Source organism: Haliotis cracherodii, unplaced genomic scaffold, assembly GCF_022045235.1.
Source record: "Haliotis cracherodii isolate W230 unplaced genomic scaffold, xgHalCrac1.p SCAF_12, whole genome shotgun sequence".
NCBI lineage: Eukaryota > Metazoa > Mollusca > Gastropoda > Lepetellida > Haliotidae > Haliotis > Haliotis cracherodii.
The window spans coordinates 24,080,340-24,107,701 of NW_027266267.1; the positions used below are offsets into that span (position 1 = coordinate 24,080,340).

Genomic DNA, 27,362 nt, shown 5'->3' on the forward strand with positions numbered 1-27,362 from the left:
AAGAAAATTTCTTCTTGACCGGCGTCCAGGCCTTACAGCATCGCTGGCAAAAGTGTGTAAACCTGGAAGGGGACTCTGTGGAGAAATAAATGAAAACCATCGACTTGGTACGGGGTTTTCACAGTAAGGCTTAGAACTTTTCAGCCAGCCCTCGTACCGTGGCGCAGTTTAACATGAATACCCCACTCAGACACAGTATACTGACTCCGAGCCGACCAGTCCTTGTTTTAGCCCCTTAATGACGAGCGCCAGACAGGGTAACAACAAGTACCATCTTTTAACGTCTTCTGGTATGACGCGGCCGGGGATCGAACCCCGGATCTTCCGCTCTCCGGTCGGACGTTCTACCACTAGACCACGGAGGCGGTCTAATTCAAATATCGAAAAAGTCAGATGGGACGAATGACTGCAAATATTGCTCTTATACATGAAACATAAGCACTGTAGAAAATGAAAAACATTTTTTCTTTACTTGTCCGTTATAGCATAGTCGGCTCTTACGACAAGCATGGGTTGTCAAGACCTATTTATTTAAACCCTGATCTTCACAGATCCCGTGCTTGTTGATTAGACGCATTGGGGTATAAAAAATAAACACAAAACATTTCATAAGGAATGAATATTTTTTTTGTATTGATACATTATATCACACTTACATGTTCAATACACAGCACATGTAACAACTGCTGAAATAAAGTCGACATGGTTTTGCTACCTTTTATTGGAAATACCTGGAAAAACACGAAATACCTGTGATGAAAGTACCCACTGTTATTAACCGAAAGCTTATGTTTCTAGGTTTGTCGGCACGATACCCGTGCTCGTGGGTTTCACCCAAGTGGTAAATGTCTAAGACCTGCATCATTTCGGGCTTTCCTCCCACATTAAGCTGACACGCCGGCGGTCTCTACAAAATCGAGTCTGGACACTCCCCGGATTGACATCATGAGCATCGATCCACGCAATTGTGATACGACATGCACCCAACCAAGTCAACAAGCCTGACCAGCTGACCGTTAGTCGCCTCTTACGAAGCGATATGGATGTAATGACAACGGTGCGTGACATAGCTTTGAAGTTGTGGGATATTGCTGTAATAATGAGTGACTGTATGTGATGTGCTATATATGTCACAGTGCCATGATCACGCTCTGTATCACTCAAAAAGCACGATTCCATCAGCTGCATCCACCAGCTGAAAGATCCAGTAATGTTCTTCTAACCATCGGAGGGGCGGTTGGGTAGCCTAGTGGTTAAAGCGTTCGCTCGTCACGCCGATGACCCAGGTTCGATTCCCGACATGGGTACAATATGTGAAGCCCATTTCTGGTGTCCCCCGCCGTGATATTGCTGGAATATTGCTAAAAGCGGCGTAAAACCATATTCGCTCACTTTAACCTTCCGACTCCAAGAGGAAACAAGCACACTTATTTATGGTGCCTGCGCGGACACACTTATATAAACCAGCACGATCCATTACATGGGTATACTATAATATATGAGCGCGAATTTTCAGGAATATAAACCGCCGTGAAAAAGAAAGAAAACACATGTACATTTCACTCTGCTCATGACCATAACTGGAAACTGTGCAACTGCCCCTCCCCCCCCCCCCCCCCCCCCCCCGGGGTCCCTGAAACGGCATATGCACATCACCTGGTCATATCCATTGTGGTGATAGATCTACTATCGCCCATGATACCCGCATCAAATACATCACCATCGAGTACCCACTTCTTTGTTGTCTCTTCTTAAGCCATAAAGCGTGGGATCCCAGAATTCTTTCTTTTGTCCGGCAGTTTTAAAAGTTTACAGGCATACACTTGCGAGGGGCCTCTTTATACAGTTTAATGAGCACCCGCCATCAGATCAAACCGGCATCTTTAGCCATTCCATGGAATGCAGACTTCTCATCCTTCAGAAGGTCATCTGGTGAGCCAGTCTCCTGTATCTGCCCTAAAGCCATCACCAGTATCCTGTAAGAATATTTGGTTCAGTTCATGATTACTGTTTGATCTGTTATCATTCAACAGGAATGTGTGTATGAAAAGTTCACCCCTTTTTTTCTAATCGTCGAAATTGGTCAGGGGTGTAATGATTCCCTAAGCGTAGGGAACCACGATTATCCTACACAGATCGCGAGGTCAGTTATTCAGACAATGTGAAACTTGAAGGAAAATAATATAAAATACTAATTTTAGTTGCAAGAAGTCACAAGTGACAATTCATTCCCGTTGATGTTCGAATGTGTCTGCTAGCATGGGAAACAAAGGAAGATTGGTGTTCAGTAACCTAGGTATAAACCAATTTCTTTCAACAGTTTGAAACATAACTCATTTTTTCAAGAATTTTCGGGGACAGTTTCATTTTTTTCGGTTCAGTCCTTCCCCTACCAGCCCCCAGCCCCAGAATATCAAATGGTTTGTCCCTAATGGGATCGGGGGGCCAGACACGCTGAACTGGTCGATGCATGTCATCGTATCCCTATTGTGTAGACCGGTGCGCATGATGTCAATCACGGGATATTCTGATCCACATTCGATTATTTACAGACCGCGACCATACAGCTGGGCTATTGGTGAATGCGGCGTTAAAGAACAAACGCAAAAACGGCGTAAAATATTATTAATTCAAACTTACTTGTCATAATCCATGACCGTGTTTAACCTGTGAGCAATTGTGATGATGGTACAATCGTCGAAGGCTTCCCTGATTGTTTTCTGAATCAAGGAATCTGTTTCCATGTCAACAGCTGCCGTAGCCTCATCAAGGACGAGGACCTTTGTGTGACGCAATAGTGCACGTGCAAGACACACCAGCTGTCTTTGTCCAACGCTGAAAGAACATAAGTTTTAATCAGTTATCTTAAGTACCTTTGGCTTACTTTCTTAAATATTTCAAAATGTTAAAACGAGCGATGTCGAATCAGTATAGTTCGAATCCCTTAATAGTTAAATCTCCTCACATCAGCCCCCCCGTGTGTACCTAAGACCATACACTCTACAGTAGGTCTGCACTCGTCTTTCCCATTTACATACAGCCCTTGAAGATCCGGGGTAAAATAAGTCTTGAGCAACCCATGCTTGCCGTTAAAGGCGACTATGCTTGTTTTGTCGTAAGAGGCGACTAACGGGATCGGATGGTCAGGTTGACTTCGTTGATGCATGTCATCGATCCCAATTGTGTGGATCGATACTCATGATTTCAGTCACTGAATTGTCTTGTCCAGACTCAATTATTTACAGACAGCCGTCATATGGCTGGAATATTGTTGAGTGGGTTTATTCAACGACAAACCAACCCTTTCACAAACATGGACTTTGAAAAACAAGAATGATCCCCTTACCGCTTTTTCTAGTTTCCACAGGGAATTTTATTTATATCCATTTCATCAATTTCATACCTTATATGAAACGTTCCTGTAACCGATGAGACATTTATGTACTTATACAAATGCATCATGTATACAATTCTGTTTCAGTAAATATACCAATTATAAGGTATCCGTTCTCCTTTATGTTTGGGGGCGGTCGGGTAGCCTAGTGGATAAAGCGTTCGCTCGTCACGCCGAAGACCCGGGTTCGATTCCCGACATGGGTACAATGTGTGAAGCCCATTTCTGGTGTCCCCCGCCGTGATATTGCTGGAATATTGCTAAAAGCGGCGTAAAATCATACTCACTCACTCCTTTATGTTTGAATCTATAAAAGGCAGTACCAGAATGGTCACAGTTCGCAAGTGTTAAGACTCACGTGGTTCCGCCGATCTTGTGTTTATTCGTTTTTGTATAGATTGGTTTTGAGTTGTCCATAATGAGTCACTTGTCCACCAGCGTATACAAAACGACTAATGCCTACACATTGTCTATAAAAATATCCACACACTTTTACATCAGTTGATTGTTTGACGTTAAAGATGCACTATCTACCCACTCGTACATCAACTGATCATATGTATATTAAAGGGACACTGTCTACACACTCGTGCATCATTTAATCGTGTGTACGTTTCAAGAAACACTATCTAACCACTCGTACATGAAGTGATCGTATGTATATTAAAGGGACACTGTCTACACACTCGTACGTCACTACGTGTGTTTTGTTAAAGGGACATTGTCTACACATTCGTACATCACATCATATGTATATTAAAGGGACACTGTCTACACACTCGTGCATCATTTAATCGTGTTTACGTAAATATGGACAATGTCCACACATTCACACATCACATTGTGTGTTTTTTTAAAGGGACACTCTGCCTACACCTTCGTACATCACATCGTATGTTTTATTAAAGGGAGACTGTCTACATATTCGTACATCACATCATGTGTTTTATTAAAGGGACACTGTCTTCACATTCATACACCACATCGTGTGTTTTATTTAAGGGAACTGTCTTCTCATTCGTGCATGACGTCGTGTGTTTTATTAAAGGGACACTGTCTACACATTCGTACAACACTGCGTGAGTTTTATTAAAGGGACACTGTCTACACATTCGTACATCACATCGTGTGTTATATTAAAGGGACACTGTCAACACATTCGTACATTACATTGTGTGTATATTAAAGGACACTGTCTACACACCTGAGATTCTCCCCTCCTTCTCCACACTCGTACAGCAGCTGTCCGGGGACGTCCACCACGAACTTCTTGAGGTGAGCCCTGTCTAGAGCCCGCCATATGTCGTCATCACTGAACTCGTTGAATGGGTCCAGATTCATCCTCATGGTGCCAGAAAACAGCACAGGATCCTCGGAAAGAGAAAAGGGAAATGAAGTATAAATATTCCAACAGAAAACAGTACAAGTTCCTGGGAAGGTGAAAAGGGAAAAGAAGTATGAATATTTCAACAGAAAACAGTACAAGTTCCTGGTAAGGAGAAAAGGGAAAAGAAGTATGAATATTTCAACAGAAAACAGCACAGGATCCTTGGAAGAAGAAAAGGGAAAAGAAGTATGAATATTTCAACAGAAAACAGCACAGGGTCCTGGGAAGGAGAAAAGGGAAATGAAGCATGAATATTTCAACAGAAAACAGCACAGGATCCTGGGAAGGAGAAAAGGGAAATGAAGCATGAATATTTCAACAGAAAACAGCACAGAATCCTGGGAAGGAGAAAAGGGAAAAGAAGTATGAATATTTCGAAAACACAGGGTCCTGGGAAGAGAAAAGGGAAAAGAAGTATGAATATTTCAACAGAAAACAGCACAGGGTCCTGGGAAGGAGAAAAGGGAAAAGAAGTATGAATATTTCAACAGAAAACAGCACAGGATCCTGGGAAGGAGAAAAGGGAAAAGAAGTATGAATATTTCAACAGAAAACAGCACAGGATCCTGGGAAGGAGAAAAGGGAAAAGAAGTATGAATATTTCAACAGAAAACATCACAGGATCCTGGGAAGGAAAGAAATTTCAAGGAAAAGAAACACGAAAGACTGCATTGCTTTTAACATGATATATCACTATTCAAATATGAAAACCAAATTCAAGCTACGCGTTAACCAAAGAACATGAACCCTTTTTTTAATTACTCGTTTGTTGGGATGTGTATGCCGAATACATGGCCGGCTAATTATAAAAGAAAGAAAACACTTAATAATTTGATTTGACCGAAGAAGTACAAACCTTATCAAAACGTTACTGGGCTGAAACCAGCCACCGAAACAGTCCAAACTTAACACCCGAAACACAACTTTGATACCCGTTTCAGGACAACTTCAAACAATGGTGTATACTTTCGTTTTCTCATCAGTTTAGCTATCAATAGTTATTCCTCTCAGCTGTGGTAGGTTATCAGTCGTGATCGGACGTCATTCAGACAATTGGGATCCGCCAGAATATATCTACCTTGACAAAGAAACCTCCCGACTTGACCTGACATCATTCAGAGAGAATATACTCATCGACATCAACATCATACGATGTAGTTAATACCCTTACGTGGGAGAGGGTGTCGGTATCTGATCGACGTCACTCAATGTAGGAACATCCGCAACAATTTATCTGTATCTAAATAAACATCGTAATAGTTATTGACAGTTAATCATATATTACCTGGGGTAGAATCGTCAGTCGTGATCTGACGTCATGCAACCCGATGTCAGCAATGTTAATCCCATCAATCACAATGGAGCCTCCGGCGGCCTCGATGATCCTGAACAAAGCCAAGGTGAAGGTCGACTTGCCGGCGCCAGTTCTACCCACAATACCCACCTGAAAATATAAACGAACTTAAAATGCCATTTACACTATCATAATTCATTATGTCTACTTCGAAAAACGGGCGGAAGAGCCTGGAATTGCCCTTCACTGTCACTATTCAACATTTCTGCTCCAACTTGAGACCTACCAGTGAATTTCTATGTGTAACCTGCGTGGAAATACGGGTTAGAAAAGGTCTTCAGCAACCCATGCTTGACGTAAAAGGCAACTATGTTTGTCGTAAGCGGCGACAAACAGGATGACGTGGTCAGGTTCGCTGACTTTGTGGATGCATGCCATCGTATCCCAAATGCGAAGATCGATGCTCATGATGACAATCACTGGATTGTCTGGTCCAGACTGGGTTAATTACAAACCGCCGTCATACAACTTGAATATTGCGGCGTTAAACAACAGACAAACAAACAAACATTTCTGCTCCGAAACAAATCACATATTTTTCGTATCGTTGTTGTTAATGATTAAACAATCAATGTGTGAAGTTATTATTGTTGACTAACGCTGATTTACAGAGCGTCCAGGGCGGTCGGGTAGCTTAGTGGTTAAAGCGTTCGCTCCGGACGCCGAAGACCCGGGTTCGATTCCCGAAATGGGAACAATGTGTGTAGCCCATTTGTGGTGTCCCCACCGTGATATTGCTGGAATATTGCTAAAAGCGGCGTAAAACCTCACTCACTCACTCACTGCAGAGCGTCCACGATGGTTTCTACTTTAATACATTCATAATCAAAGACGATATCAATACTTGGACTCATGTTGGTTGCACGTTAACCTATCCTCATTGTGTGGCTCGATCAATCAGTGTATTGTCTTGCCCAGATTGGATTATGTACAAACCGTCGTCATAAGTGTTGCTTTAAACATCAGAACTAACAAAACAAAACTATCCACAGTTTCACTCTCCAGCCCACCTTTTCGCCTCCTTGTATTGTACAGTGAAGCCCCTTCAGGACTAGGTCCAGACCTGGCCTGTACCGGGTCATGTAGTTAATGAAGTCGACTCTCCCGTACTCAGGCCATTCGGCTGGTGGCCGGTTGTTAGCTATTATCGGCGGCGCCTGGGGTAAAGAAGAACAACGATTGTACATAACCATCCTAATTCCGTGCTGCTGTTATTAACTCCATGGAACTCATATGTAACTAATCCATCTCAAATAGGGTGTGAAGGTGTAGCGTTACCTCTGTCCGCGTGAATGTGTGAGTACGTGTGACGGTGTACATAACGCTACCTGTCTGTGTGGGTGGAGGCCGGGGTCGGTGTACATACCGTTACCTCTGTCTGTGTGGGTGGGGGTCGCATGACGGTGTAAATAACGCTAACTCTGTCTGTGTGGGTGGAGGCCGGGGTCGGTGTACATAACGCTACCTCTGTCTGTGTGGGTGGAGGTCTGACGACGGTGTACATAACGCTACCTCTGTCTGTGTGGGTGGGTGTCGTATGACGGTGTAAATAACGCTATCTCTGTCTGTGTGGGTGGAGGTCGCATGATGGTGTACATAACACTAACTCTGTCTGTGTGGGTGGAGGCCGGGCAAGGTGTACATAACACTACCTCTGTCTGTGTGGGTGGAGGTCGGGTGACGGTGTACATAACGCTACCTCTGTCTGTATGGGTGGAGGCCGGGGTCGGTGTACATAGCGTTACCTCTGTCTGTGTGGGTGGAGGTCTGACGACGGTGTACATAACGTTACCTCTGTCTGTGTGGGTGGAGGTCGCATGATGGTGTACATAACGTTACCTCTGTCTGTGTGGGTGGAGGTCTGACGACGGTGTACATAACGTTACCTCTGTCTGTGTGGGTGGAGGTCTGACGACGGTGTACATAACACTACCTCTGTCTGTGTGGGTGGAGGTCTGACGACGGTGTACATAACGTTACCTCTGTCTGTGTGGGTGGAGGTCTGACGACGGTGTACATAACGCTATCTCTGTCTGTGTGGGTGGAGGTCGGGTGACGGTGTACATAACACTAACTCTGTCTGTGTGGGTGGAGGTCGGGTGACGGTGTACATAACGTTACCTCTGTCTGTGTGGGTAGAGGTCGGATGACGGTGTACATAAGACTAACTCTGTCTGTGTGGGTGGAGGGCTGACGGCGGTGTACATAACGTTACCTCTGTCTGTGTGGGTAGAGGTCGGATGACGGTGTACATAACACTAACTCTGTCTGTGTGGGTGGAGGTCTAACGACGGTGTACATAACGTTACCTCTGTCTGTGTGGGTAGAGGTCGGATGACGGTGTACATAACACTAACTCTGTCTGTGTGGGTGGAGGTCTGACGACGGTGTACATAACGTTACCTCTGTCTGTGTGGGTGGAGGCCGGGGTCGGTGTACATACCGTTACCTCTGTCTGTGTGGTTGGGGGTCGCATGACGGTGTAAATAACGCTAACTCTGTCTGTGTGGGTGGAGGCCGGGGTCGGTGTACATAACGCTACCTCTGTCTGTGTGGGTGGAGGTCTGACGACGGTGTACATAACACTACCTCTGTCTGTGTGGGTGGGTGTCGTATGACGGTGTAAATAACGCTATCTCTGTCTGTGTGGGTTGAGGTCGCATGATGGTGTACATAACACTAACTCTGTCTGTGTGGGTGGAGGCCGGGGAAGGTGTACATAACACTACCTCTGTCTGTGTGGGTGGAGGTCGGGTGACGGTGTACATAACGCTACCTCTGTCTGTATGGGTGGAGGCCGGGGTCGGTGTACATAGCGTTACCTCTGTCTGTGTGGGTGGAGGTCTGACGACGGTGTACATAACGTTACCTCTGTCTGCGTGGGTGGAGGTCGCATGATGGTGTACATAACACTAACTCTGTCTGTGTGGGTGGAGGTCGGGTGACGGTGTACATAACGCTACCTGTCTGTGTGGGTGGAGGTCGGGTGACGGTGTACATAACACTACCTCTGTCTGTGTGGGTGGAGGTCGCATGACGGTGTACATAATGCTACCTCTGTCTGTATGGGTGGAGGCCGGGGTCGGTGTACATAACGCTACCTCTGTGTGTGTGGGCGGAGGCCGTGGAAGGTGTACATAACGCTACCTCTGTCTGTGTGGGTGGAGGTCGGGTGTCGGTGTACATAACGCTACCTCTGTCTGTGTGGGTGGAGGTCGGGTGACGGTGTACATAACACTACCTCTGTCTGTGTGGGTGGAGGTCGGGTGACGGTGTACATAACACTACCTCTGTCTGTGTGGGTGGAGGTCGGGGAAGGTGTACATAACACTACCTCTGTCTGTGTGGGTGGAGGTCGGGTGACGGTGTACATAACGCTACCTCTGTCTGTATGGGTGGAGGCCGGGGTCGGTGTACATAGCGTTACCTCTGTCTGTGTTGGTGGAGGTCTGACGACGGTGTACATAACGTTACCTCTGTCTGTGTGGGTGGAGGTCTGACGACGGTGTACATAACGTTACCTCTGTCTGTGTGGGTGGAGGTCTGACGACGGTGTACATAACGTTACCTCTGTCTGTGTGGGTGGAGGTCTGACGACGGTGTACATAACACTACCTCTGTCTGTGTGGGTGGAGGTCTGACGACGGTGTACATAACGTTACCTCTGTCTGTGTGGGTGGAGGTCTGACGACGGTGTACATAACGCTATCTCTGTCTGTGTGGGTGGAGGTCGGGTGACGGTGTACATAACGTTACCTCTGTCTGTGTGGGTAGAGGTCGGATGACGGTGTACATAACACTAACTCTGTCTGTGTGGGTGGAGGTCTGACGACGGTGTACATAACGTTACCTCTGTCTGTGTGGGTAGAGGTCGGATGACGGTGTACATAACACTAACTCTGTCTGTGTGGGTGGAGGTCTGACGACGGTGTACATAACGTTACCTCTGTCTGTGTGGGTAGAGGTCGGATGACGGTGTACATAACACTAACTCTGTCTGTGTGGGTGGAGGTCTAACGACGGTGTACATAACGTTACCTCTGTCTGTGTGGGTGGAGGTCTGACGACGGTGTACATAACGTTACCTCTGTCTGTGTGGGTAGAGGTCGGATGACGGTGTACATAACACTAACTCTGTCTGTGTGGGTGGAGGTCTGACGACGGTGTACATAACGTTACCTCTGTCTGTGTGGGTGGAGGTCTGACGACGGTGTACATAACGTTACCTCTGTCTGTGTGGGTAGAGGTCGGATGACGGTGTACATAACACTAACTCTGTCTGTGTGGGTGGAGGTCGCATGACGGTGTACATAACGCTACCTCTGTCTGTGTGGGTGGAGGCCGGCAACTGTGTACATAACACTACCTCTGTCTGTGTGGGCGGAGGCCGGGGTCGGTGTACATAACACTACCTCTGTCTGTGTGGGTGGAGGTCTGACGACGGTGTACATAACGTTACCTCTGTCTGTGTGGGTAGAGGTCGGATGACGGTGTACATAACGCTATCTCTGTCTGTGTGGGTGGAGGTCGGATGACGGTGTACATAACGCTACCTCTGTCTGTGTGGGTGGAGGTCTGATGACGGTGTACATAACGCTACCTCTGTCTGTGTGGGTGGAGGTCGGATGATGGTGTACATAACGCTATCTCTGTCTGTGTGGGTGGAGGTCGGGTGACGGTGTACATAACGTTACCTCTGTCTGTGTGGGTAGAGGTCGGATGACGGTGTACATAACACTAACTCTGTCTGTGTGGGTGGAGGTCGCATGACGGTGTACATAACGCTACCTCTGTCTGTGTGGGTGGAGGTCGGGTGACGGTGTACATAACGTTACCTCTGTCTGTGTGGGTAGAGGTCGGATGACGGTGTACATAACACTAACTCTGTCTGTGTGGGTGGAGGTCGCATGACGGTGTACATAACACTAACTCTGTCTGTGTGTGTGGAGGCCGGGAACAGTGTACATAACGCTACCTCTGTCTGTGTGGGCGGAGGCCGGGGTCGGTGTACATAACACTACCTCTGTCTGTGTGGGTGGAGGCCGGGGTCGGTGTACATAACGCTACCTCTGTCTGTGTGGGTGGAGGTCGCATGACGGTGTACATAACGCTACCTCTGTCTCGAGCTCGGCGTACTCCTTGACCCTCTCCACAGACACGATGTTAGTCTCAAGGTCGCTTAGCTGCCGCACCATCCACGACACCGACGTTGCCACCTGTGACATTCGACATAAATCATGTACACCTTCGTCATCTGCAGTAGACACCATAGCCATTCACTTACACTCATGGGCAGTTGTTTCCTAGAACTTTAATAGCAAGATGCTACTCAATGTTTACATTGTCAGCATAAAATGACGCGTTGTCACAAGAAATGCATAGTTAAACGTTCGTGACCTCAACCATATGGTGTAACATAAATTATCCTCAAACTTCAATGAAACCTTAACTAAGGAGAACTCGGTTACTAGGAATACAATTTCATAAGATACCTGCACTAAAACGTATGTCGTAGTTGTGCTTTCTGTTTATGCAGCAGTCAACAATGTTAATCAATTTCAAGGCAACTAGCATGAGACTTACTTGAAGGGCGTATGACACAGACAATCCTATAATACCACCGTTTGTCCCCGGGGTGACGATAGCGAATATGGCGGAAGCGAAAATTATGACACTGGTGATCAAATCTAAGTAATAGGCTAACCACCTGGAAAAAAAAGTGAATTTCTGTTTTAAATGAATGAATTGAAATAATTGTCACAAAAGTTATATTGTTACGTAAACAAAATACATGTAATCAATCATAGTTATACTTTATTTTACTATATAAATAGTTGCATAAACATGTGGTGAATTGGTAGTAATTGAAATCAAAGGACTTAGCGTTATGATGAATAAACATCACATAATATTGTGAGGTGATCGTCTAAGGTACAGCAATGGGCTGTGCAGAGTTGCGTCCCTTGGACACGCCATAAACCTACAATAATAGGTTCGAACTCACTCATTCACTATTGTATGTGAGGTAAACGGCACAACTGATATCCAAGTCGGCTAAATTGGATGGTATTGCCATCGTACCACCCTGCAGTAGACAGTTTCTTATGCTTTCAGTCAAATTTAATTAATATGCACAATGCGTCTTGTTACAGCTGAGTGCGGAAATACAGGACGTTCACGCTTTACTACAACAAATTAAATCCACTCATACTATTCTTACCATATCGTTAGTTCTACTTCGAACTTATTGTTAAAGTTAATATTTTTTTTCTTTAGACTACATTTAAATTAAAATTATTCTTTTTTAAATTATTATTGCCAAATGTTAACGTCTCATGTATCACATGGTGAATGAAAACGCAAGTTAATTTGAAAGAATTTTAGAGTGATTGAGTGAGTGAGTATGGTTTTACGCCGCTTTTAGCAATATCCCAGCAATGTCACGGCGGGGGACACCTCAAATAGGCTTCACACATTGTACCCATGTCGGGAATCGAACACGGGTCTTCGGCGTGACGAGCGAAAGCTTTAGCCACTAGGCTACCCGACCGTCTTTCAAGAAAGAAATATCAAAACAAAGCGTGTTGACATCTGTTCTATCCTGGAATTCCCAGTGGGCTGTCAATATTCACCTCATCTGTCCTTGTGTAAGGCGCGGCATTTTGCTATGAATTTCCTCACTGATATAGCCTCTCCTATGTTCCTTAGTCGTTGGTGAACGCCTGTACCTCCGGGCTTTCCCCCCCAACCGATACGCTTTGATATAAATGAAGTTTCTGCTCAAAGTTGCTTTTAATCTAACCCACTCCTCCTCATCCATCCCGTCATCCCCACGGTTACATAGTATCCCGTCACCTGATAGATTGAGTACCTGTTCGCCATCAACCCGGCAAAGTAGAAGACCTGATTCCTGTCCACCCTCTTCTTGGACTCGTCTATAAATCTGTCCACGGCTCCGTAGGCGCGGATGCTGCTGGCGCCGGTGATGGTCTCGCTGAAGTGGATGTAGACGGGGGAGCGGGTCACGGACTCAATACGCTTCAGCTGTCGGGACGTCGGGATGTAGAAGTTCTTGGAAACAAACGAAAGGCCAGTGTCATCCAGCAGGATACACATTTTCTCGTTTCACCTGCTCATGCATTTATACCAAGCTCCTCACAGAGATTGCCCGTTCGCGGAGCTCTCTATACTATCGCTGCCACCAGTCAAAACTCCCCACTGTGATAGGTGGCCCCAACCATGCTTGGAGTTGAACTCGCAACCAAATGACCGTTATGTCACAAACATACACTTACCGCTGCTAAATTACTTTCTTTGTTTGTCAGTTTGAATTTATATTTCATTAAAACTAGCATCTTTAATTAATATAGGAAGAATATAAAGGAGAAGTTGGTTGATTTTCCGTTACTCTGCAATCTCGAACCAATCTGATTATTAAAACAACAGAGTAAATTCATCTGGAAAACATGGTCAGTCGTAAACATTTTCAAAATGAAATATGATGGCATTCCCAAAGACATAAACAAAAGTATAAACGGTACTACATTTGGGGTTAGAGGCCAAATTTCAAGATTCTTGAAATGGCCGCGCCCAAGTTACCAAGAGTTGAAAGAAGGTGTCGCGCGCTGGGAAGGAGCTTGGAATTCAAACGTCACAATTCGGTTAAAAAGGGATGACATCATGGCGGACTTGGATCCTTGTAACCAAAAAGTAACTGTTATTCGATGGTGATGTATTAGAAACGGGTATCCTGACTTGTGTTTTGGACCAAGCATCTGGAGCGTTTTCGCGACTGTTTTTGAGCTTGAATAAAGTTTGTCGAAACATTAATTAAAATGAAAGACAAATAAAATAAATAACCTATTAGAGCAAATACTAGTACCTGGATACCTACGTTATATAAACAAACACAATTATAATATAACTATTTCTACATCATATTACCGCTAAAATGCAAAATGTTATGTTGATTTCCAAGAAAAGAGTCCATGCAGTTCAATATATGCAACAGGTTGCGATGGAATTAACTACACTCACGGGCAAAACAAACTTCACCTAATCATAATTTGTTGTAATTTAAATAAAAATGTTGTTACAACATTGCCGTACATAATTCACCTAAGCCCAATCAACACGTGTGTTTCTGTAAGCCCAAATTCTGTTCACGGAATCTAGTGCAAAATGAGTTTAACCGTAAACAGTTAGGGTTTGAAAGAAGCAAGGCTGTCCTCTGTGATACATTAAAGACACACTGGCCATGACGTGGACAGGCCCAGGAGTGGTCTGTCACCCGCCACGACCCTCATCGAAGACCGGTATCTATGCGTCATACACCTTCGTCACTCTGACGTCATCGTCAGCAACTTCCTTTGGACATACTTGAAGAACTGTTATCGAGTTCACGACTGCAACACGCTATGTGTCGTGCCTCCATACCGTACCGGGGAATAGCCTTGACGCCACAACATCGACGTCAAAGTTTGAGGTGGGCACGGAGTAATGGTCAGCTGCAGAACAGAACCTGGGAACGGGTACTGTTTTATGAAGAAAGTTTATTCCAGTTCTTCAGTCCTGCTGGCATAGCTTGTCCACCTTCGACGGGGACAGTGGAGGTCACGATGTTGCATTCAGGAGGTCGTGTCATTACGCTGTTGTAGCGTCAGGGTTTGGGGCGGTATCTGTCGACAACAGTATTCAACGCCAAAGCTACGTGGGTGAAGTAATTGGCCCAGGTTTTCACCCGTACCTGCAACAAAACCCTCGGACCATATTCCAACAGAACGCCCGACCACACACAGCGCAAACTACCATGAACTTTTTCAACGCCAACAATGTGAACGTTTTGCCCTGGCCAGTCCGATACTTTGACATCTCTCCATTTGAATATGTGCGGGATCATTTTGTAGGTAAAGTTAGAGCACGATAGTTTCCGATGATGACCAGGTTTACTGCAAGCACTAGTAGAGAAAATAAGCCGCATTCGACGTCGGACGTACTCCGCTCGCCGTCCGGTGAGAGCCTGTATTGATGCCCTTGGTGGGCACGCACGATATTGACAACATTTGTAGCCATCCCGCCACTGTTTACAAATGTATTGATGAATGATCGAAAACCGGACAACTTACCGAACCCTCATGATTGTGCTCCATACATGTTTTATTTTATCAACTTACTATTGAATAATTGTTTAATGTTCGTGCAAAATTATGTATTTGTCAATTACAATTATAATGTCTCAACTATCTTTTTTGTTTCGTCTCGTTTCTCCCGTGTGCGTATGTATCTGTCACGGAATTTTGCGATCATTGTTTCGATTTGTGTAGTATTTGTCACGCTAACGTTGTTTACCACACGTGTCCACTTGTCGGAATGATCAAAGATCGCTATATTCCAAATCATGTTAAAGTAGAGATGCGTTTTGAAATTTGAGGTAGTTCAATGCAAAATAAAACGGTATATTTTTAACCTTAAATTTTAAGTATGTCCCTTGTGTAGCGATTGGTTCCACATTATTAACGAGGGATCTAACGTGGAAAACCACCTCAAAATTCAAAACACAGAAGGTTGATATCTTAATAAGAATTAGAGTTTACAGAAAAATGAATAATGGGTTCAGTGAGTGAGTGCGTGCGTGACTGAGGTTTTACGCCGCTTTTAGCAATATTCCAGCAATATCACGGCGGGGGACACCAGAAATGGGCTTCACACATTGTACTCATGTCGGGAATCAAACCCGGGTCTTCGGCGTGACGAACGGACGCTAGAACCACTAGGCTACCCGATCGCCCCAATAATGGGTTCAGAAAAACTAAAATCAAATTTGCTGGGACTGCCAGTTAGCCTGAGTCAAAGATCCTTTAATGAGTAGTGTTCCGTTTACCAAAGGGTAGACTAGCAATAAGTCTCATTGGGTTTAGATATTGTATATAAGTTATTTGTTGTTAAACTGTCTTGTATTGAAGACTTTCTAGGGATATTTTTTTAGTTGTTCGTGTTAAGCCTCAGAACCCGTTCGACCCTTCTTACCTGTATACACAGATATAAAATAACAAGCGGAATCAAGACAGAGATGAAGAGAGGAGTGCTGATGGTGATGATGACGAGAGTGGCGACGACGTTGGAGAAGGTGGATAACAGCATCCTGATTATCAAAGGCAGGGTGTTGTCAATGGTTTCAACGTCACGTGACAGGCGGTTGATGATGCGTCCGTAAGGCGTGGTGTCGAAGAACGACATGGGTGATCTGAAGACGCGGCTGAGGATGGCGTCGTGAAGACGCGCAGCGGCTCTCACCATCCTCACACGAAGCAGATAGCCATATCCCGTGACGACGACAACTACAATGCAAATTAAATCGTTTGTGTCCATGGCAAGCTTTGATATCTGGTACCTATTTTTACCCGGATTTATAACTGAGTGAGTGAGTGAGTGAGTGATAGAGTGAGTGGGTGAGTGAGTGAGTGAGTGAGTGAGTGAGTGAGTGAGTGAGTGAGTGAGTGAATGAGTGAGTGAGTGTCGAGTGTCTGATGGAAGAATTATTCAAATAATATCTCGGCAGAGGACACCAGTAACGACCTTTACACATTGTAAACATGTGGGGAATCGAACCCGGACCTTTGTGCGAACGTGCTAACCACTGTTGGACCCGGGTAAGCTTTTGTTTGTTTGTTTCTTTCTTTTTGTGTTTTTTTCTTTTACACCGCACTCAGAAATATTCCAGCTATGGGACGGCAATCTGTAAATAATCGAATCTGGACCAGACAATCCAGTGATTGGTATCACGAGCATTGATCAACGCAATTAGGGTGCGACGACATGCATCAACGAAGTCAACGAGCCTGACCACCCGATACCGTTAGTCGCCTTTTACGACAAGCATAGTCGCCTTTTATGGCATGTATGGGTTGCTGAAAACCTATTCTACCCCGGATCTTTACGGGTCCCGGGTAATCTGCAATGTGTTATCTGGACTGGGTTTGTAGTAAGAAGCGAAAATATGGATCAAATGGTCAGACTCCGTCGCTTGCATGTTATCATGACGGAGGGGGACGTTGCTCTTAATATCAACCCCTAGGTTCAGACTCGATCATTTACATACTGCGTTGCTGATTGTGGCGTAAAACAACACTCACTCACTCACTCACTCGTGTCTCCCGTTCGGATTCCGGGTCGAAAGAGGAACCTACATGGCTCGGGTGGTCAGGCCCAGTGATTTGTTTGTTTGCGTGTCATGGTAACCCGGCGGGAAGACTACAGCCTTAACAAAAAAAAACTCATATTTAATACTAAACTAACGTGTCGTGCAAAAGAAAGTATACATCCTTTATTTGGTGTTGGCTAAAAAGGAAACAAATAATGATAATTCGATGGTGATGTTCTTGATACGAGTATCATTGTGGCGTGTTTGCAGTGTTTCGGAGACTATTTCAGCCTAGAAACGTTTTGATAACGTTTTTGTGGGGCGGTCGGGTAGCCTAGTGGTTAAAGCGTTCGCTGGTCACGCTGAAGACCCGGGTTCGGTTCCTAATGATGGGTACAATATGTGAAGCCCGTGTCTGATGTCCCTCTCCGTGATATTGCTGGAATATATAGAGGTTATCACGCGAGTGTGTTTGGGGATGGTAAATATCCTGCATTAGGAATAAACATTGTATTTAGCGAGCCTTGGCGAGCTAAATACATAGTGTTTATTCCTAATAAAGGATATTACCATCCCCAAACACACAAGCGTGATAACCTCTTTATCATATAATGTCATTCTTTAATTCTGAGCTTCAAAATCGCTTTCCCTCTCTCACAAACATTACCGACAAATTGCGAGTTTTCCTGCAATGCGCGCATTAATATTTATTACGTCACAGGGTAAGTGATGTGTCAGTCGGACAGTGACAGTAGCCAATATAGTTCCAACTGAAATCTGTTTCTTATACAGTGTCGAAGCAACATATACGCAAAACCACAATTGTTTTTAATTGCCTTTCGCGGCAATCCATCGGTCTGTCCGCTAGAGTAACTGCCCTTTGTCAAAGGGAAGCTACTCTAACCCTAGTCTATGAGACGTCACGACCACGGTCAGACGTTGTTGACAGTCGGTCTGTCCTGTCATAACGTTAAGAAGTGTAGTTAGATGTACACACAGCGACAAAACGAGACAAGGTATTAATTCAAACATATTTCGGCCAAATCCAACTATTTTAATTTGTGGTGAAGGTTTCAAGCCGCAGAGGTCTACAAGCACAGATGTGGCTACTAATCCCGCTTGGCTAGGCCTCGTGCCCTCGTAAAATTGTTTCGAAATTTATATCGCCAAAGTTGCCAAAACTTATAAAATGCCTTAGCTACGTCACATTTAGATATGATTTTCAGTATATTAGGCTGTTCTTTTGATGATGACAGCATTTATCCCTGTAGTTTATCCAGATTCCTGATGGTTAATTCTGACTCGATCGCCGAATGACGAGGGCGACGCCATGTTTGTTTATAAACAGTGAAAGTAGTCCCTACTTGACCTTTGATATTTGCATCTCTATCCGCATATGACCCCAACGGATATCGTTTTTATCCGTTGGCTTTATCCTGCCGAGAAACCTACACATTATATGATAATGCTAAAGCTGCGTAAAACCATACTCACTCACTCAATTTGACAACGTTTGTAATATCTTTACTCAATCCAATTTTCTATTGGCGGGGCAGTTAACTCACTCATCCACAAGGCGAAGGAGGCGTACACTCCAAGATATCTGTAGTTCACATCCACAAATGTTTCAGTGGTCACGGTGGTGTCGTTGGTCAGCCTTGGGTCCTCTGTCCAGGCCGTGAGGTAGAAGCCAGCCCATGAGTTGATCACCTGATATGTAAGGAATAGCAGCACCGCCACAATGAACGAGGGTAGTCCCGCCGCCCTTCCGTACATCAAGAACACGCCCCACTTCACCTGTAAATGTTCACATACCATAATGCATGCATACTTCGTTCTGTTGACTAGCAGGAAATTATCACACTTCATGAGCAGGTCCTAGGGGGTACAAGGGGATACAATCCCATTTTCAGACAACTAACGGTAGTGCAATAATCTTGAAAGCAACGTCATCTCACCTTCAAGACAAGTAAATTCAATTAGAATTTGGACTCTTTGTTTCTTCTACCGGAATTAACGGATTTTCATGTTTCCCCAACATGAGGACGATGAGGAAGCAGCCTGAAGGTATTCAATACCAAACAGTTTTTGAAAGTTAGACTATCTTATGTATGACAGTGAGTGAGTTGGGATTAGCACCGCTCTTAACACTATTCCAGTTATTAATGTGGGAGGAAAGCCCGAAGTGATGCAGGTTTCAGACGTTTACCACTTCGGTGAAACCCACGAGCACGGATATGGTGCTGACAAACCCACAATCATAGGTTTCTGGCGTGCCCAAGGGACGCATCTCTGCGCAGCGAATCGCGGCGCCTTAGACGACTGGGCCACGCGTGCCATCTTAAAGTTAGACTAGCTTATATATGACAGAACTGTTGGACATAAACTGAATAACCAACTCGATGTTTTCTTTGTTTTCCGTTAGTCACATAACCAATATGTGCTTACTTCAGACTGCTGTCAAAGGATCGGATAGTACTGCCTACCTTTCCGTGGTTGACATTCTCCTCCTCCGTCAGCATCCCGTTCCTCACGCCCCCGAGACGCTTACGACTCCTCTCACTCCGGGATAACGACATCGACTTCGAGTCCGTCATTTTCCTAGGAAACATCAGTTCACATCAGATGTTGATGTTTAATGCAAAGGTATGCTGGGAGATTGTTCTTCTTTTAATACTCGACTGCAGCGGAACCCATACGAGTGAGTGAGTGAGTGAATTTCACGACGCTCTCAACAAAATCAGCAATATCACGAACGGGAGCACAAGATATAGACTTCACACATAGAGCCCATGCGGGATATCGAACTCGGACAATCGGCGCGACAAACGAATGCTTTAAGCACTAGCCTTATCCACACACCCCTGACTATATGGCGAAGTATATCCGTAGTTCGAGATAAGCGGAGTGCTAACGTAATACGACAGTGTCATGGCGACATAAGTACATCGAGTAGATAACCAGTTGACTAGGTCTGAGTGAGTGAGTGAGTGAGTGAGTTTGGTTTTACGCCGTTTTGAGCAATATTCCAGCAATATCACGGCGGGAGACACCAGAAATGGGCTTCACACATTGTACCCATATCGGAATTCGACCCGGGTCTTCGGCGTGACGAGCAAACGCTTTAACCACTAGGCTACTCGACCGCCCCGACCAGTTCTGACAGCATTCAGAAGCATATAACAGCATAAAGTTGTAAACACGAAAGGGATGTTTTTTAACTTAATTGCGAGGAAGCATTTACTGTAAACCACAAATGCTTTTAATTCATAGAAACGAAATTGGTGCAAATCAGATTGAATCCATCTATCTCATTGTATATACATATAAAAAAAAAGTAAATGCCGGGCAAAAGAAAATATACACCCATGTTTGATGGTGGCTAAAATGAAACAAGCAGGAAATGGTTATTCGATGGTGGTGCATTTGATACGTGGTATTTGATAAGCGATATCACAAACATCATCTCAAAGAGCATTTCACAACAGGTCAGCCTAGCAACGTTTTGACAATGTTTGTAATTGTTTGATCGAATCCAATTTTAAAGTGTATAAATTCTTTAGCCCGGCAGATTTTAATAACAAATGCGTAGAAAGTCCTATGACTTTGTTTATAAAATCAAGAGGACTGTTTAACCTCGACGGTTGAGTGAGTGAGAGAGTGAGTTGGGTATAACGCCGCTTTTAACAGTATTTCAGTTATATCGCAGCGTGTCAGCTTCAAGTGGGAGGAAAGCCCGAAGTGATGCCGGTCTCAAACGTTTACCACATCAACGAACATAGGTTTCTGGCGTGCCCAAGGGACGCAACTCTGCACAGCGAATCGCGGCGCCTTAGACGACTGGGCCACCCCTGCCCCCACCCCAACCCCATCGACGGATGACGTTTACAACATCAATCTACTGATAAATGAGTACATCAAGACTATTCCAGATTGATTAAAACATCGCTACCAGAAAAGGGCGTGATTTGGGTTCAGTGCAGCTTAGAACAGTAATTCAGTTACATCAGAACGTGTCAGCTTAAAGAGGGAGGAAACGAAGCGACGCCAATGAGTGAGTATGGTTTTACGCCGCTTTTAGCAATATTCCAGCAATATCACGGCGGAGGACACCAGAAATGGGCACGGCGCCAATAAACATTTTGGGACGGACACACCCAAAGGATCATAATCAGAGTGCATCTGAGATCCGAGATCCGAACTTACGAACATCGGATCTTGAAACGCCTATTAAAGGGACGCAACTCTTCACAGCTACGTGTGGACCAAAATCCCACTGGGGTTCCCGTGTCCCAGAACATCCGCTGAGATTTCGGGTAAGAAAGGATCTCCATCTACCTATGCTGGTTGTAGGTAGGGACCATATGGATCAGGTGACCTGGTAGATTGCGTGTCATGTAACCCAGATTGAGTTACACGTTCTCATAATATCAGTCACTCGATTACTTATACCTGGAGTATTTATGAGTGAGAAACACACGAAATGGGGGTAATCCTGGTACCTTCTTTTCCTGATGAAGCCGTCGTCAGAGGAACTGTAATCGGACATGAGGAGTTCCAGCTTGCCCCGCATCTTTTCCTTGATCTGCTGGACTGTAGATGACATGGACACAGTTAACTGGCGATGTTACTTGTGTGAGTTGCGGGTACTAAAGTTCGGGCAGGACATGCTTAACCTTTACTCAAACACCTGGTGTCATCACTGATTTCCAGTGATCCATTCATATCTCTTTCACCACTGATTTACCTTTAACGACCAACGGATTCCGTTTCGGCGGGTAATCAAGACTGTTTTTTCTCTGGCGTTGACGTTAGAGTGAGTGAGTGAGTTGGGTTTAACGCCGATTTTAACAGTATTCCAGTTATATCACGGCGTGTCGGCTTAAAGTGGAAGGAAAGCCCGAAGTGATGCAGGTCTCAGACGTTTACCACTTTGGTGAAACCCACGAGCACGGGTATGGTGCTGACAAACCTAGAAACATAATCGAGGCGAACCGGGGTTCGAACCCACAATCATTTTCTGGAGTGCCCAAGGGACGCAACTCTGCACAGGTAATCGCGGCGCCTTAGACGACTGGGCCACCCGTGCCCCCCTGACGTTAGATGTACAGTGAAAGCCCGGACGCTTGTCCCGACGTTATCGTTCGTTGTGGTAAAGTGATAGTAGGAGAAGGCGGTGTTAGTTGTTTGCACCAACCTTATTCAAAATATAAATTTATTGCATCAGGTTTCAAAAAAAATAAATTAAATCTCGTTAAAATCCGAGACTTACAAAATGGGAAAGTATAACACGACCATTAACTCATTTATGGATATAATGTAAAATATGTTTAGATCCTAAAGTTATTTCTTAACACGTCCCTTGTGCCATATTTTTACCCTGCTTTGGGTCTAAAATGAGTGAGTGAGTGAGTGAGTGAGAGAGAATGGTTTTACGCCGTCTTGGGCAATATTCCAGCAATATCACGGCGGGGAACCCCAGAAATGGGCTTCACACATTATACCCATTTCGGGAATCGAACCCGGGTCATCGGCGTGACGAGCGAACGCTTTAAACTAGGCTATCCGACTGCCCCCAGGGTTTTCTAACGCGTATAGGATCTAAACATGTTTAGGATTGTGTTTAGCAGCTAAACGTGTTTCGGTAATAAATGTGGGAGAGAACTATGATGTGCACTTTATTTAAAAATGCCTAAATTCTTAACATGTTTAGTTTATTAGGATTATACATAATGACATGCATCTTGTCGTAAAAGTGTTTAAAATCTAAACTTGTGTTCCTCATGGGGATGTTGTATTTAGATGGTATTTAGGCTGTGAGGTGAGAACTAAGTAAATTGGATATATATTTTTAATCCACTAAATCTTAATCCACTAAGGCCTTCGTACACATGCTTAAACGGTCGCACATCTATGTAACAACACATAGTCTGGAAGGTAATTTAAGGTACCGACGTTTACTACAATATCTGAAAAACTATCGGAACTACTCCAGTCAAAGTTGATATGAGATTATTAAACAGTCATACATAACTGGATATTACATTTAAAGACAATCGGTGCATGAATAAAAAATCTGTCTATTTAGCTATCACTATATTTCATCAACAACCAGACCTGTTCGTCACGGGTGGAACGAGCATTCATTGAAACACCCATCTGCATAATGCTACCCCTGCGTCACAGGGCCATATGACACAGTTGAACCAATCAACTCAACACGAAAGGGTGCACGGGAATCACGCACGCACGAATACGGTGTTAGCGTTGGCCGTCTCAACGTGCGTGACTATAATTACCTATAATGCAGTTGCCAAATATTACGGTATCCTCATCTGCTTACTTTCCTCATCCTCATTATCTTCCTCATCAGTCTTCTCAATTAGGTATTCCTGCAGGAATTGAGCAAAATGACCGTTTCGGGTGATCAGCTGATCGTAACTTCCGGCCTCTGTGATGCGGCCGTCGTTCATTACAATGATATGGTCCACCATGGGAAGCCAATGGACGCCATGAGTCACCAGGATCCGGGTCTGGTGACAAAAAAACAGTCATCATTAATAGTGTTATTGCGCACATGTTGTGTTACGTAATATTACGTATTAAGGCGTAAAACACTACAGGGTGATATACCTTGAAGCGCGCAGTGTATTATTGTACGATAAACAACAACCACAAGTCTTTTATTTCTTATATGACAATCCAGTGATCGATATTGCGAGCAACGATAAATATCATCGGGACACGATGCCCCGCATACAACCATGTCGCTAGGCCAGACCCCCCGACATAGCCTGTGCGGCAAAACATCTCTCAGATGATTTTATCATAAGTCTTATTTTCAGTTGAAATATCTTAGCGATATCATGCTGAAGAAATGAATAGCATTGGCGATGAGTCAGCACTCAAGGAATACCGGTACCTCTACATTGTTCTTATTTTAAGATATAATTTTATTAAAACTTTTACAATTCGAAACAAAATATTCGCATAATATTCAACTGTACATGTGATGGGCAATTTTGATATCTTATCTTTGAAAATCTGTAAATTTACATTTTCGGCAAATATGGCTGGAATAATGTGGTGGTAAATTCACTTTTTAACCAATTAAACAATTCATTTTTCCACAGGATACTTTTTTAGAATCTGTTGCAGGAACGAATGATGGTCAAATAGACATATAATCAAATTTAACAACAAGCACTCAAAATAACTCTTTTGCCTCTCAGCCTCCTATTACGACCAGCATAGGTTGCTGGGGACCTATTCTAATAGGGACCTATTATGAATAGGTATGTAGATGCAGTTATGCCTATTACTTCTCTGGGGTACCTACCTTTCCATGGAGTAAGCCGTTGGGGCCAATGACATTCTTGAAGATGTGTTTCCCCACGTGACTGTCCACGGCGCTGAGGGGGTCATCCAACAGATAGATGTCCGCGTTACTGTAGACCGCACGTGCAAGGCTCACGCGCTGCTTCTGACCTCCACTCAAATTGATACCCTGAAGGTCAAGGTTATCCGTAAACATGAGTGAGTGAGTGTGTGAGTGACTTTGGTTTTACGCCGCTTTTAGCAATATTCCAGCAATATCACGGCGGGGGACACCAGAAATGGGCTTCACACATTGTACCCATGTCGGAAATCGAACCCGGGTCTTCGGCGTGACGAGCGAACGCATTAACCACTAGGCTAATTGACCGCCCCTCCGTAAACAAGAACACTATGAAAGTGCTACACCGTTTTTTCTGGGAATCAGCGAACACCGCAAGTTTGCGCATATGGCGACAACATAAACTTCACGTTAAATAAACGTCATTTATATCTTCGACTTCAATGACTGAAAAATGGTTGATACAATGTTTAGCTATAATAAATCACTCAATGTATTTTTAACTTAGTTTATTCTCTCCAATGTCTCATTATGATTGTTTTGTCAATTGGTGTGGGCGTCAGCGATTCTATGTTGGATTTTACACATATAAACAAGATCCTCTACGTTTAACCGCAAGGTCAAGGTCAAAACGCCCAATCTCCGTGACGTCGTACCATAGCAACGCAAATATGACAGTTAATCAGTCTCTCCGCAGTTACAAATGGAATCAAACAGGGGAACAATGACAGGCTCAACATGTCTCACCTTCTCGCCAATCTCAGTCATATCGCCAGCAGGAAGGAGGGCTAGGTCGGCCTTTAGAGCGCATGCCTCAATCACGGCCTTATATTTCTTCTCACGCCATCTTTTCCCAAACAGGATATTGTCCCTGAGACTACAGTTTTGTATCCATGCTTGTTGCGGCACGTATCCTATTGACGACTGGAGTGGAAACCATACTGTTTTATAAAAGTGGTCAGTTTTAATTTGTACATTACAAATGAATGAAGTTTAAGCATATGTTAATATAAGGCCACATCAGATAATAATCAGCCGTATGGTATTGTATCGACACTCCTTTCGTCCCGATCTACTTATTACTCGACATATATTCCCTGGATCTGAGAAGAATTTTTAAATTAAAAAACGCCGGTTATCCCACTGATGCGTTGGCGTTGATGTACGCGACTACGTTTTGTGCAACAGGACGAGTTAACAGTAAAATACTAAAAATATTTTCAGTAATATTTCGTTTCATCCGTCACAATTGGGTAATATATGGAACAATATATATACTCTTAAATCGACATGTTGCCCAAAAAAATTGCAACAATTATTGTTGAATCAGGGTAACGCCAGAATGAGATGGCACAGTCATAATCGTCTTAGACCCAGTCAGAAAGCAGGCGGTTTGTATACTTCCCAGGGAGTATTTGGAACTATTATCATTGTTATCATTAGTGTTGTTATTGGTAGTACCAGCACAGTGACGGACCCAGATATCTTCTCCATCTCGCCCAGGATCGCTGATATGACGGATGTCTTCCCAGAAGCCACCTGGCCCACGACGGCAACCAGAGCCCCCTCGCGGATATTCATGTCAATGCTGCAACATGTTAAAAGCACTATAGTCTTTGGTGAAGTCTGGTCTGGCGTTTCTCATCCACAGACAGGCATATACCTCCTAAAACCTATGCGGCGAAAAGTATATAGATTTAATTTCCCCCAAAGTATGATCAACTCATTTTGTTTGTGTTTTAGACCCGTGAAGAGCCGAGGTAGCCTAGGTCTTCAGCAACCCGTGCTTGCCGTTATGGGCGTCTATGCGTGTTGTAAGAGGCGACTAACGGGATGAGGTAGTCAGGCTTGCTGAGCTGACTGATGCATACTATCCTATCCATGATCGATGTTCATGATATCAATCTCTGGATTGTCTGGTGCAGACATCTTGCTGAATGCGGCGTTAAACAACATTAAGCCGACATTCGGTGAACTGGAAATCTGTTCAAAGCGGCATTATAACAAATTCGTTCGTCACGTAAAATGCTCATCTATCGCCTGGATAGCACAGGTGATTGCGATAAAAGCCTTACTTTGTAAGGGTCGGGTCCATGGACCTGTCCCAGGTGAAAGATCCGTTAATTATTTGTACTGCGTAATCTAAAAGAAACACAACATTCTTGTGGTAGACATTACAGCATAGCTAACTCGAACACCGTTAACTCGAACTCCATTAACTCGATATAATGCTTAAAACTACGAAATTACATGGTCCCAATGTTTCTTACTGACGCCAAATAGTTATAGGCGATGATTAGTCGCTCTCTCAGTGATGGACAAATGATTTTTTTGTTTAACATAAGGCATATTGTAAACTTAAACTACATTTACTCAAAGTGTGTAAAATATTCCCACTAATGTTATGTATGTCTACCCGACGAACAATATATTTTACAACCTTATTTATGGTAAAAATAATTACCCGATTTATGATAATTATGTCTAATTACTTGACATATAGTATATCTTATTACCCGACGTATTACATGTATAATTACCCAACTTATGATTCTTATAATTACCCTATATATTGCATATATAATTACCCGATTGATGGTCGATCTGCACGTTTTCGGGACTAAGGTCTTCAATACAAAGAAAGGCATTGAGTCGCTGCGTCGATACGAAAGCCTAAAAAGTATAAATATG

At 44.1% G+C, this 27,362-nt stretch overlaps 1 protein-coding gene across 1 annotated transcript in view; it reads right to left on the reverse strand.

Moving 5' to 3' along the window:
• Positions 1 to 1,864: 1,864 nt before the first annotated feature.
• LOC139457687 (multidrug resistance-associated protein 1-like) overlaps positions 1,865 to 27,362 on the reverse strand; it is a 53,097-nt gene continuing 27,599 nt past the window's right edge. Inside the window, exons 13-30 of the mRNA XM_071239042.1 lie at positions 27,260 to 27,344; positions 26,747 to 26,813; positions 26,133 to 26,259; positions 25,419 to 25,595; positions 24,615 to 24,782; positions 23,619 to 23,808; positions 21,778 to 21,868; positions 19,762 to 19,876; positions 18,841 to 19,072; positions 16,162 to 16,472; positions 13,007 to 13,206; positions 11,719 to 11,842; positions 11,250 to 11,351; positions 7,146 to 7,292; positions 6,067 to 6,225; positions 4,599 to 4,765; positions 2,641 to 2,835; positions 1,865 to 1,976 (exon numbers count right to left, since the gene is read on the reverse strand). Coding sequence (XP_071095143.1) covers positions 1,865 to 1,976; positions 2,641 to 2,835; positions 4,599 to 4,765; positions 6,067 to 6,225; positions 7,146 to 7,292; positions 11,250 to 11,351; positions 11,719 to 11,842; positions 13,007 to 13,206; positions 16,162 to 16,472; positions 18,841 to 19,072; positions 19,762 to 19,876; positions 21,778 to 21,868; positions 23,619 to 23,808; positions 24,615 to 24,782; positions 25,419 to 25,595; positions 26,133 to 26,259; positions 26,747 to 26,813; positions 27,260 to 27,344 — 2,769 coding nt within the window. The remainder of the gene's footprint in view (positions 1,977 to 2,640; positions 2,836 to 4,598; positions 4,766 to 6,066; positions 6,226 to 7,145; positions 7,293 to 11,249; positions 11,352 to 11,718; positions 11,843 to 13,006; positions 13,207 to 16,161; positions 16,473 to 18,840; positions 19,073 to 19,761; positions 19,877 to 21,777; positions 21,869 to 23,618; positions 23,809 to 24,614; positions 24,783 to 25,418; positions 25,596 to 26,132; positions 26,260 to 26,746; positions 26,814 to 27,259; positions 27,345 to 27,362) is intronic.